General features: G+C 33.3%; 2 protein-coding genes across 4 annotated transcripts in view; one reads left to right on the forward strand and one right to left on the reverse strand.

Moving 5' to 3' along the window:
* Positions 1-18,506, forward strand: part of LOC129806475 (GTPase-activating protein skywalker) — a 341,214-nt gene that overhangs the window by 85,723 nt on the left and 236,985 nt on the right. The gene's annotated exons all lie outside the window — the stretch shown is intronic.
* The window catches only part of LOC129806466 (RB1-inducible coiled-coil protein 1), a 139,163-nt gene that overhangs the window by 74,513 nt on the left and 46,144 nt on the right, over positions 1-18,506 (reverse strand). The window contains exons 11-16 of one of the 3 annotated variants that reach the window (XM_055855085.1): positions 14,659-15,689; positions 10,425-10,599; positions 10,205-10,342; positions 10,010-10,127; positions 6,638-6,948; positions 1,814-1,903 (exon numbers count right to left, since the gene is read on the reverse strand). In XM_055855085.1, the coding sequence (XP_055711060.1) occupies positions 1,814-1,903; positions 6,638-6,948; positions 10,010-10,127; positions 10,205-10,342; positions 10,425-10,599; positions 14,659-15,689 (1,863 nt within the window). Of the gene's footprint in view, positions 1-1,681; positions 1,904-6,637; positions 6,949-10,009; positions 10,128-10,204; positions 10,343-10,424; positions 10,600-14,658; positions 15,690-18,506 lie in introns of those variants that run through there. The other 2 variants (XM_055855084.1, XM_055855086.1) reach the window with 2 other exon arrangements.

The raw sequence follows: 18,506 nt of genomic DNA on the forward strand, positions 1-18,506 counted from the left end.
ATTTTAAAAAGAAGAATACGTATGTTAGAAAAGATATCCTACAATTTTCCACGCGTGCCAACTGTATTTCAGGCAGTTTTAGCGTAGTTTCCATGTCTGACAACTTTGTACGCTCGTGTTCGCAGCTGGAAGGGCACGATGAAACGCCTGCTATCTTTTTCTGGCATTCTCGCAGATCAGAAAGTAATAATCTTAACATTAATCTTATATGTGACATGGTCGTGACCGTGGTGTCAAATATAAGATTAATATTAGTATTAAGAAAAGCCGAAAAGAGAGGTACATACTATGCAAAATTTCAAATGGAATATCACGTGTGTTAGAAAGAGTACACTCTAGTGGAGTAATACGACGAGTAAGATATTACTGTTCGTATTAATTGCTTTCTGAATCGTATCTTACGCAATTCGAGCAATTTACCGTGAGTGCCAACTGTGATTCGGTCAGTTTTCGAGCGATTATATTGCTGCCAACCTTGTACGCAAAGGGAAAATGCGAGAGAGGGGCAAGATAAAACAATTGCTATCTTTTTTTGCCATTCTTGCAGTTCAGAAAGTATTAATCTTAATAATAATCTTATATGTGACATGGTTATGATGACCATGTAATGTTAAGATTAATACTTTCTGAACTGCGGGAATGTCAAAAAAAGATAGCAAGTGTTTTATCTTGCCTCTTTCTCGTGTTTTGCTCGAAAACTGACCGAATCACAGTTGGCACTCATGGAAAATTGCTCGAATCGTCTATATAATACGATTCGGAAAGCAATTAATACGAACAGTAATATCTTACTCATCATATTACTCCACTAAAGTGTACTCTTTCTAACACACGTGATTTTCCATTTTAAATTTTGCATAGTATGTACCTCTCTTTCCGGCTTTTTTTAATACTAATATTAATCTTATATGTGACATCACGGTCATGAATTTTTTATAAAAAAAAATAATCAATTAAATTTGCTGTATCCTCTAGTTAGGCGCAATTAAAATAACTTCACAAATAAATAAAGAATTGTGAAAGAAAAATCTATCATCATTCGACGAAACTTTTAATTGACTCCTTCAAAGACGAAAAATCGCTCTAAAAACAAAAATGTTTTGTCGTTATTTCATGAAATTTTAGCATTACTTTGCAGCATCTTTCATTAGAAACAAATAACTAAAATGACGATGAAAGTGTGCAGAATTATTAAATTTGTGGAAAATAATTTGAGAAATGAAGAAAAATGCTTGTAATTTTTCTCAATTTACAGTAAAGAATTTTCTTGTCACCCAACACCATAAATCTAGAGCATTATTATCATCTATAGAACTTCCATTTCAATTTGTGTAGTCATATCTTTTGCCTTAGGGCAGTTTTCTCTATCTTTTTTTCTTCAATAGAAAATAGACACAAGAATAGTAAAATTGCCTACATTATAAATAATTTGTAGTTTCACATGCATTATGAAATGAAAAAAAAGAGACTAATGGGCTTCGCACAGAGCTTTTTCGCGCAAAAATTATATTTTACTCTCGTTCCTTTTAAACGAAATAGAAGCTTTTATTTGTAAAAATTCTAGTAGATTACTAGAAAAAGTTCAAATTCTAGCAGATTACTAGAATTTTCAAGAAACATTGCCTCTTATTAAAAAAAAATATTTTTACTAGAATAAGCTCTATGCGAGTCACCTAAGAGATTTGACTTTATTTTTATTTTCTGATGTTCTTTTTTTTTTATTCAAAAGTATTTTCATAATATTTTTTTTAAACTACATTTAAGAGATTTTCTTTCTGATTCTAAAATTGCTGAAATCGTTGATTTTTATTGATTAATCGCTGCCATCTTTAGATTCTAATGACCGATATTCATCCGAATCCTCTTGGTCGGACATCAAATGGACAAGAAATGGACTTGATACCTGCATAAATGTGCATTTAAGCACATTAATAAAAAAAATAATAACTCTATTATTCATCTCAAATACTGAGAAAATAAAATGTATCGAATGCAGAATATCCCATTTCACACTACAAAAAGAAATCTTCATTGAATGCATGCGATTTTTTTACTTTGTAAATCAATAAAACTAAAAAAATATCCATGGAAAAATACCAGAAAGTTTCAGTGATAACCACGATATGTTAAGCATGTTATGTAGGGTGTATTAAAAAAAAATCTACTGATAGCATCATAACATCAGGCTCAGGCAATGCAGGCTATTCAAATGATGTCAAATGAACATATCAAACTTAGCAAGGGCGATGCAACTTTATTGATTTTACCCAAAATAAACCAAAATATGCAATAAATTTGATTCTTTTGTTTAAGTTCTCTTTTGCGCCTGTAAAGTAGGCAAAACGTTTCCTATAGGTTTTTTATACTTAGGTCACTTTAACTCGAATTCAACTAAACGGATTGAATTCTTCATAAGGAAAAAATTAAAGGTCTTCAAATAGCCGACAATTTTCTAGAACTCGTAAAGTTTATAGAACCAGCAATAGTCAAGTGGAAGAGCACTCGCTTTATTATGCAAGTGCCCCGGGTTCAAATCCCCTTCAAGTCACCAGGATTTTTTTTTCTGGCGTTAAAAGTGTTCGGATTGCATCCAGTGAGCTTCACCGCGGTGTCACATATAAGATTAATATTAATATTAAGAAAAGCCGGAGAGAGAGAGGTATATAGTATTCAAAATTCAGATGGAATATCACGTGTGTAAGAAAGAGTACACTCTAATGGAGTAATACGATGAATAAGATATTACTGTTCGTATTAATTGCTTTCTGAATCGTATTACAGGCAATTCGAACAATTTTCCATGCGTGCCAACTGTGATTCGGTCAGTTTTCCAGCGAAACGCGAGAGAGAGGCAAGATAAAACACTTGCTATCTTTTTTTTTTGGCTTTCTCGCAGTTCAGAAAGTTGCGAGAATGCCAACAAAGGATAGCATGCGTTTTATCTTGCCTCTCTCTCGCGTTTCGCTCGAAAACTGACCGAATCACAGTGGGCACGCATGGAAAATTACTCGAATCGTCTGTAATACGATTCAGAAAGCCATTAATACGAACAGTAATATCTTATTCATCGTATTACTCCATTAGAGTGTACTCTTTCTTACACACATGATATTCTATTTGAAATTTTGGATACTATATACTTCCTTTCCAAAATTTGCTTCCACTTTACGCCCCACTCAGAAAATCACAAAATAGAACTTTGAAGACCATTTCTGAACCATTTTTCGTTAATTAAAAATATTTTGAAAATGTTCGTATACAAGATTTTACAAAAATCCTAATGGCGATAACTAAATATCTTGTTACTTTTCTATGTGTGGCAACAATATTTTACAAGATTTTTACGAGCGATTTTATTTTCAAAGTACGACTTCAAAAACTTCATCATTTATTTCAAATAATAATTTATAACAATGAATGGAAAAACCGATGACCATTAGGGAAAATAAAGGGGAGTAGGATAAATGTCCTAATTCAAAATCATTTCCAGACGCTTTAACTTTGACAGAAGATCCAACACATTAAGTTCATATTTTTTTTTTGAAGACAATTACATAAATTTAATCCTAGACACTTCTAGAATATTACTGTTTAGTGAAAATTCTTTAAATATAATTTGAAAACTTCTTAAATACAAGAAAATTACACTAGTGCAAAATGCTGCTATTGGAAACAAATTAATCCAAATGGAGACAAGGGAAAGTTTCTAATTGGAAACAAACAGTGTAAGTGAAACCGCGACGAAAGGTTTCCAAAACCTTGTTGAGTTGCTCTTGAGAGCAGGATTTGTTCTTAATCCTGGTCTTTTCTCCTTTCTAAAGTTAATGAAACCACCGCTAGGAGAGCTATTATCAAATTTATATGGGTAAAACAGCTTCTTGACCTTCCTGAGCAAGAACAGTAAAGCCTTATTAGTCCGTCATTTTGTAATATTTTTTTCTAAAACATTTATTTAAGCACTTTAAATATGAGTTAAAAACATTATGACCAGCGCACAATAACTTTTGTTTGTAAACATGTTTTCAAAATTTCCTGTGAGAGTGAGCGAGATGACGATATTTAGCTCTCACTCACTCTCATTGAAATGTCAAAAACATGTTTACTAAACAAAAGTTATAGTGCGTTGGGCAATATACGAAAAATGTCATCAAGCTTTGTCGTTTCCTTCTTCAAAAAAAATCGCGAAAAAAGGCAATTTTTACCTCCTAATTCAGTCGCTCCCTTAAGAATCTCACCTACAATAAACTGATACAGTGTTACTACTAGCTTCTTTTCCCTAATGGTCACTGGTTTTCCATTACTATAAATTACCAAATCGTTGACCGTAATTATACCTTTCTTGATTTTTTCTTTTTAATTCTTCATGACTTAGCTCTGAAAAATGCGACCGATTTTAGTGTAAATTTTTCCCTGTTTTCGTACACATTTCACGAGATATCTCCAAAACTACGTAAGTTGCCAATTTGGAGGTTTCGGTTGCCTATTCTATATTAAATAGTCTTTTATTTTGTATTACTATTATTTGCTAATTCATTCTACACTGGCAGAAAACAGCTAATAAACCCAAAAGTTTCTTCGGCACGCTAGAAACATATGGGAAACATAGGAAATGTTATGGCCCTGGACGCGACGTTTCGAGGATGGATGTCCTCTAATGCAGATTTAGAATTTGGAAAAAAAATCACACACCGGCTGGAAAATTTGCAACTGTACTTGATTCGTTTTAACACAAATTTTCAATTTGAAGATCACCATTTCAGAAACTACCACGAATATATTCTGGTGTCTAATTTAAATTGCAAAAATATCAGAATGAACTTCAATATAAAAAAAATTAAACTTTCGAAATTACACGTTTTTCAATTACATTTTACACATTTCTGTAGAAAGACAGTGAAAATGATAAAATTGGAGTCAGTGGAAATAGTATCGACTGTAGCATTCTTTTGCTGCCAGAGACACATTTGTAAAACTACATACACAGAATTACGTGTTTTAAAAATTACACATTCTCAATTACACAATATAAAAATTACACGTTTCCCAAAATTACCACTATTACGGTTGTTTTTTACGGCGTGAAAAAAAATTATACGGATTTCATTTCACTACGAGGTTCCGATTTTAATTCAATATTACACAGCTTTTGGAGGGTATATAATTGGTTAAGTATTAAAGCGTTTAGGAGAATTGATATTATTATTCTGCTATAGGGTAAGTGTGCCAAATTTCGGCATAGTTGCATACAAGTGCCAAAGTCTCAAGTTTGAAATGTAATATCTTTAATAGAAATTGATTTTTTTATTCCTTCTACTTAAGGAGTGTTGCTTAGAACCTTGCAGACAGTTTATCGTCTTTATTTACTTTAAAATCATTCTTAATACATTTTAAAATAAATAAAAATGTAGACATAGCTTTGGTACCCTATTTCGGCCACGTTCATTGTCATAGTTCCTTGCCCTTCGGGAATTCTTCCAATGTGTTTTTCACGTCATCTCGTTTGTCGAAGCTACATTTGTTGTTATTCTTTTGCATTGTATAATTTTTAGAGTACGTAAAATCTAAAAGTTCATGGAAATTCGAGGAACAAAAAAGGTGGCCGAAATTGCAAACTGGCCGGAATTTGGCACACTTATCCTAACATGAAAAACTTTAATCTGTAAAAATGTTCATAAAAAACAAAATTTGAATAACTAATTATAAAATGATTTAGTAAAGTTTGCATCGCCCTGGATTTTTTTTTTTGGAAAATTTCTTTGTAATTTCTTTGATTGATTTTTGTCATCAACATGGATTTTTATTAAATTCGTTCTTTAAATTTGTGCTCTCTCTCTAGAAACCTTGAAATTATTCAAATTAAAAACGAAATGTTTTACCAAATAATCACATTTTAAAGATTCCTACAAAATTTAATTAGTATTCTCTGATTGGCTGAAACTTTGACTCCTTCCAGGCATTCCAGCCAATCAGAGAACGCCATTTGACTGAAATATTTTGTGGAACGAAATATTTATAAATTCCACATGGATAGTGTTTAAATTTTAAAATTTAGAACAGAAAATTGTAGACTTGCCAGAAAAAAAGGAGAAAGACAGAAAAAAGCAGTTAATATTACTCAAAAAAATAAAAATCTTGCAAAAATACAAATGATTTTTGCAGCATTTGCATCATGAGAACACGAACAAAAATGTTAGCTCTTTATGCCCATCTAATGCTAAAAATTGTCTAATGCGGATGTTGCTGTATTAATTGAAGCCGAGCAAAAGCCATGTAATTAGTGATGATAAGCTACCTTCTGCTTTCCTCAATACCACATAGACACCTTCCTACCAGATTATTAAATTTATATGTGTAATAACTATGGTTGTAATTTTTCTTATTAATTTTTCTTCACTCTGAATTCAATGAGGCACGAACGAGACAGCATTAATGGATGAAGCCTCTCTCTCTCTCTCTCTCTTAATTATGAATTTTCCCCTATTTTCCAACATTATTACTCAATATGCAAGTTTAAAGCAAATTAATATTTTCTTTCACATTCTGCCCAATTTCATGATACTTTTTTAGGGGAAATAATTTGTAAGAGTTACATTCGAAAATGTTGATGATCACACTGAATGCCAAAATGATCTCCTACCTCACTGGCGTTCTCCACAGCAGCTTCATCCTCTTCACTGACACTGATGTAGCGCTGATCGGACAATGATACTGGCTCATCTTCCTCCGTCACACTGATATTTCGCTCTTTGTAGACACTCTTCTGTTGAGCATCAACACCAGAATCCACCATATCCTTGGCCGTAGCCACATCCTCAATCAACGTATCGAGGCTTTCGGTTTGTGCAAAAGAATCCATCAGATGAACGGATGACGTTGGGGGAATGGAAGAGCTACTGGGCAACTCTGTGCTCGTTGACTGACTCACAGATGGACACCCAGACTGAGATACTGCCCCAACAATTGAACATTAAATTGAAATATCAATAAATTGAATCGAATTCAATTGAATTGAATTGAATTGAAATATTTTAAAAATGTGTTTTCGTTCAAAAAAAAAAAGTGACAATGCATCCAAAATTATATTTCTTCAGGAAATAGAAACTGTTCAATAGTTCGAGGGTTTTTCTGAAGTCTTTTTCACTACGCAATTTTTGCTTGAATTTACCGGTTCACAATTGATTTAAACCGATTCTTAAATCACTCAAAAGATCGCTTAAAATAGTTCATGGTTCCGGCAAAACTTTTAGATCAGGAACAGGAAAATTTCATAAAGTCAAAATTCACATCTTTTTCTTTCTTAACTCTTTCGCGTCATTAGGATCATATATGACCCGGGGAAAAAACAATTTTTTTGACTATATACATAAATTGAAATCTATCGGTTTGTGCACGACATCATAGTAGAAGGATGTAAGATACTTGGCTAATTTTCTCAAGACTCCAGATATTCAGATATTTCTTTTTCAAAATTTTTTATAATTTATTTTTTTCAGCAAAAAGTTCTTTAGAAACACAAAATAGAATATCCAAAGATTGTATATTGCATATTTTGATATAATAAACTACTCTCAATTTTCCAGAAAAGCGTGTAGAATTTTCCGGGTCATATATGACCCTATTGTCCACAAGGGTAACAGTGTTTTCGTGCCAAATCTACAGCGAAATGTAGTTGGGACATTGTTTTTCTTCGTGAAATGCAGGTGGGACATCTTGCTCCTGGACATTTCATCTTATATCTGATGAATTATAACATATTTTGAAATATTTTAGAGTATTCTGCAAGTGTCTCTTACTGTGCAATTGTATTGTGTGTGAATAAATATGTAGATAAGTTTATTTTTGCCAAATACCACTCAAAATATTGTGACAGTGACTGTTCAAGGGATTACCAGGAAGATTCCTTGAACACCAGGAGTACAGTGTTCATCAAGACAATCCAGTTTGCCATGGTTTTGGCCAAATTAATAACTTCAAACAAAAAAAAACTCTTAAAAAGCCCGTGATATAGATTTTGGAAATGGTATGTACACTTCCCTTGAGAACAATAGGGTCATATATGACCCGAGGTTTTTCCGAGTTTTCACGCAATGGAAATTATTTTTCCTCTCTGAACTATTATATTTGATCATAAAGCATTAGGAAAAACTCAATTTTACATGAATTCATCTGCTGAGTAAAAGTGGGACGCGAAAGAGTTAAAAGCTAAGAAGTCTATGCATTACGTCCCAAATAGACTCAGGCTGATGCTCAAGGAAATTTACGCATGAAAGTTTAGGCTAATTTTTTAGTAACTAATTTTACAAAATGGACATTCTTGCAGATCAACCTTGAGATCAAATTTGAAATTCTCAAAGCGTACCTTGGCATTTTTCAGTGTTTAAAAGGTTTAAAATGTAGGAGAAAAGCTCATAATTTTAAACACAGTGCTCATAAGCATCAATGTTCCAAGTTTGAAGTGCTATATTTTCAATACTAATTGATTTTTTTTATTATTGTCTTTTCAGAAGGTTTGTTTAAAAACTTGGCAAGTTGTTTATCGTCTTTGTTTTTACTAAAATTAGTCTTAATACGTTTAAAAGTGAATTGATATGTAGAGGTGAATTTGACTCGAATTTTGGACAAATTGATTGTAAATTTGGACAGTTTGTTTGTAATTTTAGACAGCTAATCCGCCTCAATAGGATGCCCATTGTTCTTCGTTTGAGGAACCTATCTGACCATGTGCTCTTCCTGTTTATGAAAGGGAACCGTAAGAAGTCCAGAAACTCTCCATATCATTCATTAAAGTAAGTTGATTTCGGTACTCCAACTACGCGCGAATTCGCGCATTCACTGGCCCTTCCGGGACTCTTTCTAAGCTTTTCTCACTGCATTTCGTTCATAGAAATTATGCTCCTTTATTTCTCTAGGAATTTATTCAATCTAGTCATCACAAAAGCTTAAACTTTACAAAATTTCGAGAAAAAACACCCGTCCAAAATAAGAAGTATCACCTCTCTGGTGAATCAACTCAACAATTTAACTCCAATCATATTCAAAATTTATCGAATTTAGTGTTAAAATATTCTAAAAAGAACAAATATTTAGATAGAATTCATTATTCATCAAATATTGAAATGAAAATTCCAAATTTTAATCAATATATTTTTAGTGTCCAATTTTACCCTCAAATTGTCCAAATTTATAAACTGTCCAAAATTATGAGCTCTTCCCCTACTTGCAATTAGCTTTAAAATTAAAGTTAACTCGTAAAATGGAACTGGAGATATGCTGGTTTAAATTTTGTGAAATTTTACTTATCTTAACTCCGGTTTTATTGTAACCACAGTGCCTCACTTCTCCCTAAACTTTTAAAAGGAAAATTTCTACAAATTTAATAAAATTCACGAGAATTTTCTTTTAGAATTTTTAACAATTTTTTCCTATGAATAGGCCTACTAAAATAATAAATTTCAGGGATTTTTTTGAGAACCTTCATAGGAAACACAAATATGAAAACTGTTTCAATTGATTAAAAAAAAACAATTATTTTAGTAAAGACCAATTTCTCAAAATTTCATAGAAATCTCTAAAATCTCTTTAAATTTCTAGAAGTATTATCAAATTGGTATTGCAAACAAGGTAATCTAGTAAATGCGAAGGCGATCGTAAGTATACTGACTGAGAGAAATCCGAAAAAGTTAAAATAACATTCCGGAAATGTTAATGTTAACCTGCAGTATTGATCGGAAATCGGTGTAAATATTACCCTTTTTAGGTGTATTGGGGGTTAAAGTTACCCTTTTTCATGTTAATTTTACCCTTAAAAAGGTGTAAAATTAACATTAAAAATTATTTTAAACCTAAAAAGTGTTAAAGTTACGAGGAAAAAAATTAATTGCACCCTCTTTTTTTCTCAGTGTATGGGAAATGGATAAAAATGAAATAATAAAAATAAGATAAACAAGATAAAAACATAATATAATAAAAACAAATTGAAAGATTAAATAAAATGAAAAATCCAACTTACATTCATGCTTTCGAGCTGCACGTGATGCAGCTTCCCAGAGTAAAGGAGATGAAGATCTCGGTTCCACTTTAACACGATAGAATTTCGTACCCTTACTAACTTTATACCTATTTTCATCCTGAAAAGTTCCACCAAAAAGGAAAGAAAACAAACATTTTACGATTATGTTGTAAGGATTAGAAAATAATATCTCACCTTCCTTGCCACACAATACTCCTTCTCAATCACTTTAGCTATCACATGGGTCACAGTCGGAGTCTCATTGGCGACAAGACGAGGAAGTTTGAGGGTATTGTAACTTTCTCCATGGAGGAAGTAGAGAATAGAAGCATCCTGTGCACAAACAACAAATAAAATGTGTCTCCTCTATAAATAAATTATTCATAATAAACAAATTGGAAATTATTCCACTCACTTGAACAATAATATATTGCTCGTGGGCTGAATTCCAAACAACAAACACCAAATCGCCCTTCGAACACGTCGATACACTGATTAATCCTTTGCCCAGGACACTCGCGGACATCTTTGACCTAGCTCCGCTTCTCGTCATTTGATCAGGACTCACTGCTGTGCTTTCTGGGGTATTTCTGTTGATCAGGATAATGTTTCTGATTTTATTAATCTTGTAAATAAAAGATAGGATAGAAAGATAGGATTTCCCTGTGTTTAATTAGAACTGAGCTACGAATATCATAATGTAATTTAGCTTCTGAATCTGTTATGTTCAATTTTATTAAAAAAAAAAAAAAATAGGTGAAAAAACCCAATTTCAAAGCTGCCTCACATTGAAAGCTGCCTCATTTTCCCCTAGTATTCAAACTCTTAAGTAAACTCCGCCCAAGAATCATATTAAGCCACGCCTTCTATAGAATCAGTGATTAATTAAAGGATATTTCTTTAAAAAAAAACCCTAAAGAAAAAGAGAATGAATCTTTACTGAGCAGTAAAAAAGTTCAATTTCAATAGCAAATAATTCTCAGAGCTGCAACACTTCATGGAAATAGACCACGCCCCCTACAAACTTTTTAGAGCCTTCACAAATTAACTGAAATTTTAAATTTTTAATAAAATACTTATACTAGCCGTACTCACTATGGCGTTGTTATCTCGTAATCTCCGTAATCTGTTATCTTGTTATAATTTTTCATTTATAAAATACATTACGAGAACATAACGAGATAACGAGATAACGATATTACAAGATAACAGCGCCATAGTGAGTACGGCTACTATTTATTCTTATTTTAAAATTTTATTTTATTTCTTTACTAACGGAGTTATCACACTAGAAAATTTCACATTAAAGTTAAAGTGAAAAGTTGCTCATTAAAACTTCTAGAACCACTCGAAATCGCTGATTTAGTCAGGACACATTGCTAGAATTGCTCAATGGGCTCAATGTCACGTCACGATGGCACACGGGTTGTCAGATGGGTGTTTTTATTTTTGAAGCATTTCAGTTGTTTGAGCGAAAATTACCGATTTCAGTGAAGAAGAGGAAGTTTTCCTCCTGTACTCTACTTTTATGTCGTGCAAAAGGACCCGCTAAGCGAAAATAAGGAGGATGTGAGCAAGAGATTGGCTCCTAACGCGACCTTCACATGGTGTCGTTGAAATTCTCTGGGGCGATTTTTTTAGACATAGTAATTTTCTCCGGATGACTTCGGAGAAATTTAAAGAGATGCTTCAAATCGTAGGGCTTTATTTTCAAAAGAAGACTACAAAAATGAGGGAACCAATATCACCCAAATCCCGACTGAGGTGTAAGTTCCGGCGATTGGTGACTCAATTTGTTGCAAACGGCCTGAAAACCATCAGATCGGCTGCCTCTATTTTTTGTATTTCCGGCTTTTTGTAGTCTCAAATTAATTCGACCACCATCTCATTTGACCACGAAATCCTAGAAGTTTATGAAGGAATATAAAATATAGATCGAACACATTTTTGTTTAGCTTTTTCTTTTTCACCGATTTTTTTCTTTTTCACCGATCTTTTTCAAGGTCTTTTGTCCTTTCTCCATCTCGTGCGGGATAAGTAGTAGGTATTAGCACTACTTTTTATCACAATTTAATCACGAATAAAATGGTGAGAAAATTGTTGCACAGAAACTACCCGAAAGACTGCAATAAAGTAGTACCTGATGAAAATTTAATGAGCAAATTTTGCTCATAAATTTGCTCAATTCTCATTAATTTGATCATTAATTTATCAATCGTATTTATGCTATTTTAATCTAATTAAACCAATTTTTGTGACTCGAGCCCACTTTTTTATCACTAAATGAATTGATTTCTAAAAGTACTTGACGAAAATTGCACATTAGGACACATATCAGCAACAATTAATGTGAATCACATTAAAATTTTAATGTCAAATTCTCTAGTGTGATACCACGGTAGTAGGCATATTTTGGTGAATAAAAGTACGAATTTTGATAATACTTTTACAAAATTTTACAAGAATCTCTATCGCGATAAGGGCAGCCGAAAATTTGGTTTCCTATTCATATAAATTAACAAGATTTTTACGAGTAAACTTTTTCATGTGAGTTACATACCACAGATTTAATTTTATTAAAAAATATTTTGAAAAATTCAGTGAGTTGCCTATTTACAAAATAATATATTTTTTAAATGAAAACGTGATATCTTGTAGTAATTATTTTTTAATAGTTTTCGAAGTTTTTAAAACATTAAAATACGATATGCAAAAAAAGAATTCGTTTTGAGGTTTCTAAATCGTGGGGCTATGTGAACAAATGTGAGTGTCAGTGTCACTTAGTTAGAAACAATCACGGCGAAAACAGAAAAAGAAGCGGGGAAAATGAGAACAGGTGCGGCGAAAATGAGAACAGCCGCGGCGAAACTGAGAAAAGTCGCGGCGAAATTGAGAGAAGTCATGGCAAATTTGGGAACTTACGAAATACTCCTAAATCGTATAACACACAAAAATGAAGGTAGGCAAATCGTTCCCGGGACCATCTACTGGCGGGTCTGGTCGGATGGCCGTGGAGCGAAGTCTCCCTGATGCATTTTCTTTTCTTCTTCATAAGTGTGTTTTCTTTTTGTTTTTCTCTGCGTTTTCTTTGTTAAATGATTTTTTTCTTCATTTCTTTTATCTCAAAACGGTCTACAGATTTTCGCTAGCTTCTTTTTTCTTGTTTATTTGCTTTTTTTTTTACTTTCTTTCAATATTCTGTAAATTTCGTGTTGAGCATTTTAATGATTTCGCGAAAAATTTCGTCCAGACTTGTTGATTCTGCATTTTAAGATTAGTGTTTATGTTGCTTTTGTTTTTATCATGGGACCTTGTTCCAAATGGTTTACAGCTCAGTAAGAACTAGTCATTTTAACCTCTCAAAATGCTGCAAAGCAAGTTTCAGAGCAAAATCTTCTGTTTTTGTTTTTTCCTTTTTTTAATTGGGATTTTGTGTATTCAAAAAAAAAAGTTCTAATTCTAACATGTTTTTACATGACTGGCATATACAACCTGGGAAAGAGCTTTTCCGTCGTTTTGCTCTGGAACTTGGTCACCAACGCTAAGACGGCGGTAGACGCTGAAAACTACACGGGATCTCAGTAAAACGAAACTTTACTTCGAAAGCATTGTTGATGAATAAATTTATCTATCTATCTAATGTTTGTAAAAGTTTGTAGTTTTTTTTAGAAGTAACCTAAGTTCGTAACCTGACCACTTGCCGAGCAATTTTTTTTACAAAACATTTGTACGTACATTTATGTCTGTCTGACGAAAGTATACGAACAAATGGCAAAACTTTACGAACAGTTTTTGTGTGTTTACGAACATTTACAAAAAAATGTTTGTAAATGAACAAACAATGCACGTCAAATAACCCTGTTACAAATTTTGCGAAAAAATACAAACTTTTATAAACTTTTTTTTAGTATTATACGATTTATGAGTATTTCATAAGTCCCCTGTTTCCTGTGTTTCCTGTGTAATATCTAGATAGAGTATGCAAAAAATATAATATCATGGAAAATTGATTAACAAAAGAAATGTCCGAAATTGCAATCTAGCCGAAATTTTGTACAGTTCCCCTCGTTTGCAGAAACGACTTTTTTGTTTTTTTTTTGCATTGTGTAATCTCTAGAGTATGCAAAAACTATAAGTTCATGAAAAATTGAGGAACAAAAGAAATGTCCGAAATTGCAATCTGGCCGAAATTTGGTACAGTTCCCCTCGTTCGTAGGAACGAGATTTTTTTGTTTTTTGCATTGTGTAATCTCTAGAGTATGCAAAAACTATAAGTTCATGAAAAATTGAGGAACAAAAGAAATGTCCGAAATTGCAATCTGGCCGAAATTTGATACAGTCACCGTTTATAAGTAGAAATTTTATTTTAAAATGTTATCACTTTGTAAAATTTCCATTCATTCTACGTCAGCTATAATCCCACTTCTGACTGTAATATCTCCCGCTTGCTAATGAAGTTGATTTAAATTGTTTCTAAATGTATTTTTCTTGGATTCCTCGGGATTCTATAGGAAAACTCCTGTTCTTTGTGTTTGGAAAAGGTTTTCCTGGGATAATCTTTCAATTCCCAACAAAAATATGGTTCATAAGACTAAAATTCCCTCTGAAAAAAAAGAAATAATAGCAAAAGAAATCAAACAGGTACTTACACTTTCAGCGCGGCAAAGGAAGACTCCATTTCCAGTCGTTTTGATTTTTCCATTTCAAGTTCCTGCTCCAGGCGTGTCTTGTCCTTCTCCAGGAAATCCATTTTCTCCTTGAGAACATGAACACTCATTCCATCGTCGGATTCCGTGATATTTTGAATAGTTTCCCGCAATGTATGATTATCCTTGAGCAATTGATCCTCCCTCTGACGCATTAGCTCCAATTGATTATCCTTATCATCGAGAATTCTCTTGTAAATATCATGCATGTGCGAGGGAGATTTTGGTGAACCACTCAACAAATGATGACCACCAATGCCACTTCGACTTTCCCATCGTGATCTATCTGCCGATGGCTTAATGGGTAAACCCCGTTCAGCCATTTCTTCTCTCGTATGTTGAAACACAGCCTCATGTCCAGACATCTCCAGCAAATCCGGTCGTTCAATCTTCTCCAGACTCGTATCTGATGGTGATCTCTCAATACTCGTCATCAATCTATAGCGCGAACGAAGAGATTCCAGTTCTGATTTGTGGTCTCTTGTCAATTTTTCCGTAATCTCCTTGATAACCTTCTCCTTTTCCTCATTCACCTTTGCCTCCCTCATCCGATAGTCCTCAGTTGCCTCCATCAGATTCTTCACTTTTCCATCCATTTCCTCCACAACGCTCTCAAATTTCTTAACAGTTAGCCCATGTTCCTCCTCCAGAACCTTCTTCTCATTCTGCAGCATCATAATCATTTCATTGCTACTATCTAAATTCTTTTTCAAATCATTCAACTCCAATTCATGATCAACTGTACGTTTTATCAGTTCCTGCTGATGATTTCCCGTCTCTAACTTTACCATCTCCCACGCATCACTCAATGTCTTCAATTGACTGTGCAAATCACTTTTACCACTTTCAGATTCATTCCTAATAACTTTTACTTGATCTCTCAGCACACCAATGGCTGAATGAGACTGCAAATAGACTTCCCTGAGGATGTTCCTCAGCTTCTCCACTTCACTCCTTGTTTCTCCCAAATTCTCCTGAAAACCCCAGACAATAACCAAAATTTATTCCCTCTGCATAAATTCTTCCTCAACATTTTTTTTTCTTTTTCTTCAATGGATGATGATGCAAAAAACAAAAAAAAAAGGAAAGAAAATTGTGCATTGGAAAGGGCAAGGGAAGAAGGAAAGGCAAGAAATTCGAGATGTTGCGTATGCTTTCAGCCGCAATATCGAAGATTACTTTCAGATATTCAACTTAATAATGTTTGGGCCACCATATCGAGATAAAAAAGCAATTTTCTCTTTTTTTTTGCCATAAATCTAGAAAAGAAATATTTTACATTTTGCATACGTCACACTCTCCAAATTATTGAAGCAGCATAACCGAAAAATCAGCCGCAATTTATACCAAATTTCATTTTTTTAATTATTCAGTTTGTATTACATCAGCTATTCTTTTTATCTCAGACGGATAACTTCGGTGATTTCCAGTGAAAAAGGTTAGTCACCCTGAGATGAAAACACTTTTTTTGGTTTTGTCCAGAGCTTTCGATCCTGATAGGGATCTTCTTAACTGGTCAATCAATTCAGTGATCTCCATCAGGATCGAAAGCTCTGGGCAAAACCAAAAAAGTGTTTTTATCTTATACGGGTTTCAGACCTGAGGCTTATGCCGAAAATAGACACAGACCGATCCTCGAGAATACTCAGCTCGAAGAATTTAGCGGTAAAGGATCAGCCCAACTAAGTATCATACACTGAGAATTTAGGATCAATGATTCGCGTTTTCTGTGTAAATTTCTATTAAATCTCCACACTTTGATTACTGAAAGACCTCTTAAGTGCAATATCAATGGATTTTTGTACAGAAAGATGCACTCTGACCTTCCCATTACTCCAATCTTAATGCATTTAAGATTTTGAGATTTTGATCCCTGAGTGTATCGACACCAATCCTCATTTTTCGGGTTGATCCCTAAGACAATCCCTGTGTCTATTTTGGGCTTTAGCCATACGGCTTAAATCCTCTAATTCCTTATCATGCTAGATTTTTCAGAAAATTGTTGCTTTGGTTTGAATATTAAAGGCAAATTATCCATTAGAATTTTAAAAAAATTAACAAAATTGTTTGTTATTAAGATTTTTGAGGCCTTTGGGAACTGGACTAAACCTCCAGTCTGAAGCCGGTATTAGGGTGACCAAGCTTTTCACTGGAAATCACTCGAGATATCCCTCTGAAATCAATTACGTCAGTTGCGTCAGTTCATCGTTGAGATAATTTTTTTTATCTTTAATTTCCATAAAATATATTCTAATGTATGCAATGAATGAAGGGGCTCTACTAAAATCACCTATAGACTTAGATATAGAAAATTAAAAAAATAAAAACATAAAATAAAATAGAAAATAAAAGTACATTATTTTACATATTTTACGTATTAGGTATTTTAATAAAAGCGGGTTCTTCTACTGAAATAAAAATTAATAAAACTTGATTGATACTATCTATTCTCTCTTCAGATATTGTTAGTAATAAATAATAGAAAATCAGTAAGCGTCGGGGGATGGGGTACCTTAGAAAAAGACGATTCTTCCCAAAGCTTTTGGCTCGGACTTCAAGCCTTCCTCAGTGGTCAAATCTAGAATTTTCTTGCTTTGTCAATTGGTCTGAGATATCGACTTCCGGTCTTCGATGACCCCCAATAAAAAAAAACAATATCTCCTCAATATCAATCCCCTTCAGTTCACCAAGAATTTTTCTGGCGTTAAAGGTGATCGGATTGCATCCAGTAAGCTTCACTGCACTTGATTCCATGAGCATGGGACTGACAACCTCATCGCGTATAAGAAAAAATATAATAATGTATGCCTAGAAATCCCCTTGCGAGAAGGCCAAGTTCCTTTATGGAATTATTATTGAAATTTCAAACACGGCTGCATTGGTTTTCATCGGTAATGAATCGGTTAAGTACCGATTATTGAATAATTTTTTTCACAATTTTTTTTTCGTGGCCTTAAGTTTGTTCCCGAGCTAGAGGTCAAACGGTAAGAGATATCACCTTCCGGTCTTCGATGACCCCAAATTAGTGGACATGATCCTGGACGGTCTTTTTTCCTTTTTCCCCTATCCTACCTCTATCCCGTAAAAAGCATGTTTTGTCAAAATTGACCCAAACTTTTCCAATAATTTTCGGATTTGTTTTAGAGGTAGTCCAGGCGAACATTTATTCCAAACATAATACTGGAAAATTCGCCATTTTGAATTATTGAAAGTCAAAGGTGAACCATTTTGGAGGACACATTTTTCAATGGATTTGTTTAAACTTGGATTTTTTGAAAGACGTTGAAATTCTGAACCCAGCTGCATCAGTCACAATCGGTAATGAATCGGTTAGTACCGATTTTTTTTGTTTTTCAAATGGTTTTGTGATTTATGAATCAATTTGATCTCTAGTAGATTAGTGATACCAAAAGATTATGCAAAAAAACTACAGTAGATCCCGGCATTATGCACATTTTCGGGACCGAAAAAAAACGCGCGAAATGCCATTAAGCATCGAGTAAATTTGTATACCCACAGAGGCTTTCTTTTAAATAAATCTGTCGTAGAACGAATTTCGCGCGGAGTAAAAGTAGTTCAAACAAAAAGATTCAACTATTTAATAGAAATGCATAAACAAACTGTACTTTTTGGCAAGAGTTCTTCAATAAATGGTTAGAATATTTTTAAAAAAAATTACCTTAATAGAAGAAATTAAAGTTTTATTCTGAAAAAGTAGCAAATTGTTTTCAAATTTCCCGCGTCACTATTCAGTATACATTCAGGCGTATTTCAAAAATTATTTCATAAAT

This window comes from Phlebotomus papatasi, chromosome 3 (assembly GCF_024763615.1).
Source record: "Phlebotomus papatasi isolate M1 chromosome 3, Ppap_2.1, whole genome shotgun sequence".
NCBI lineage: Eukaryota > Metazoa > Arthropoda > Insecta > Diptera > Psychodidae > Phlebotomus > Phlebotomus papatasi.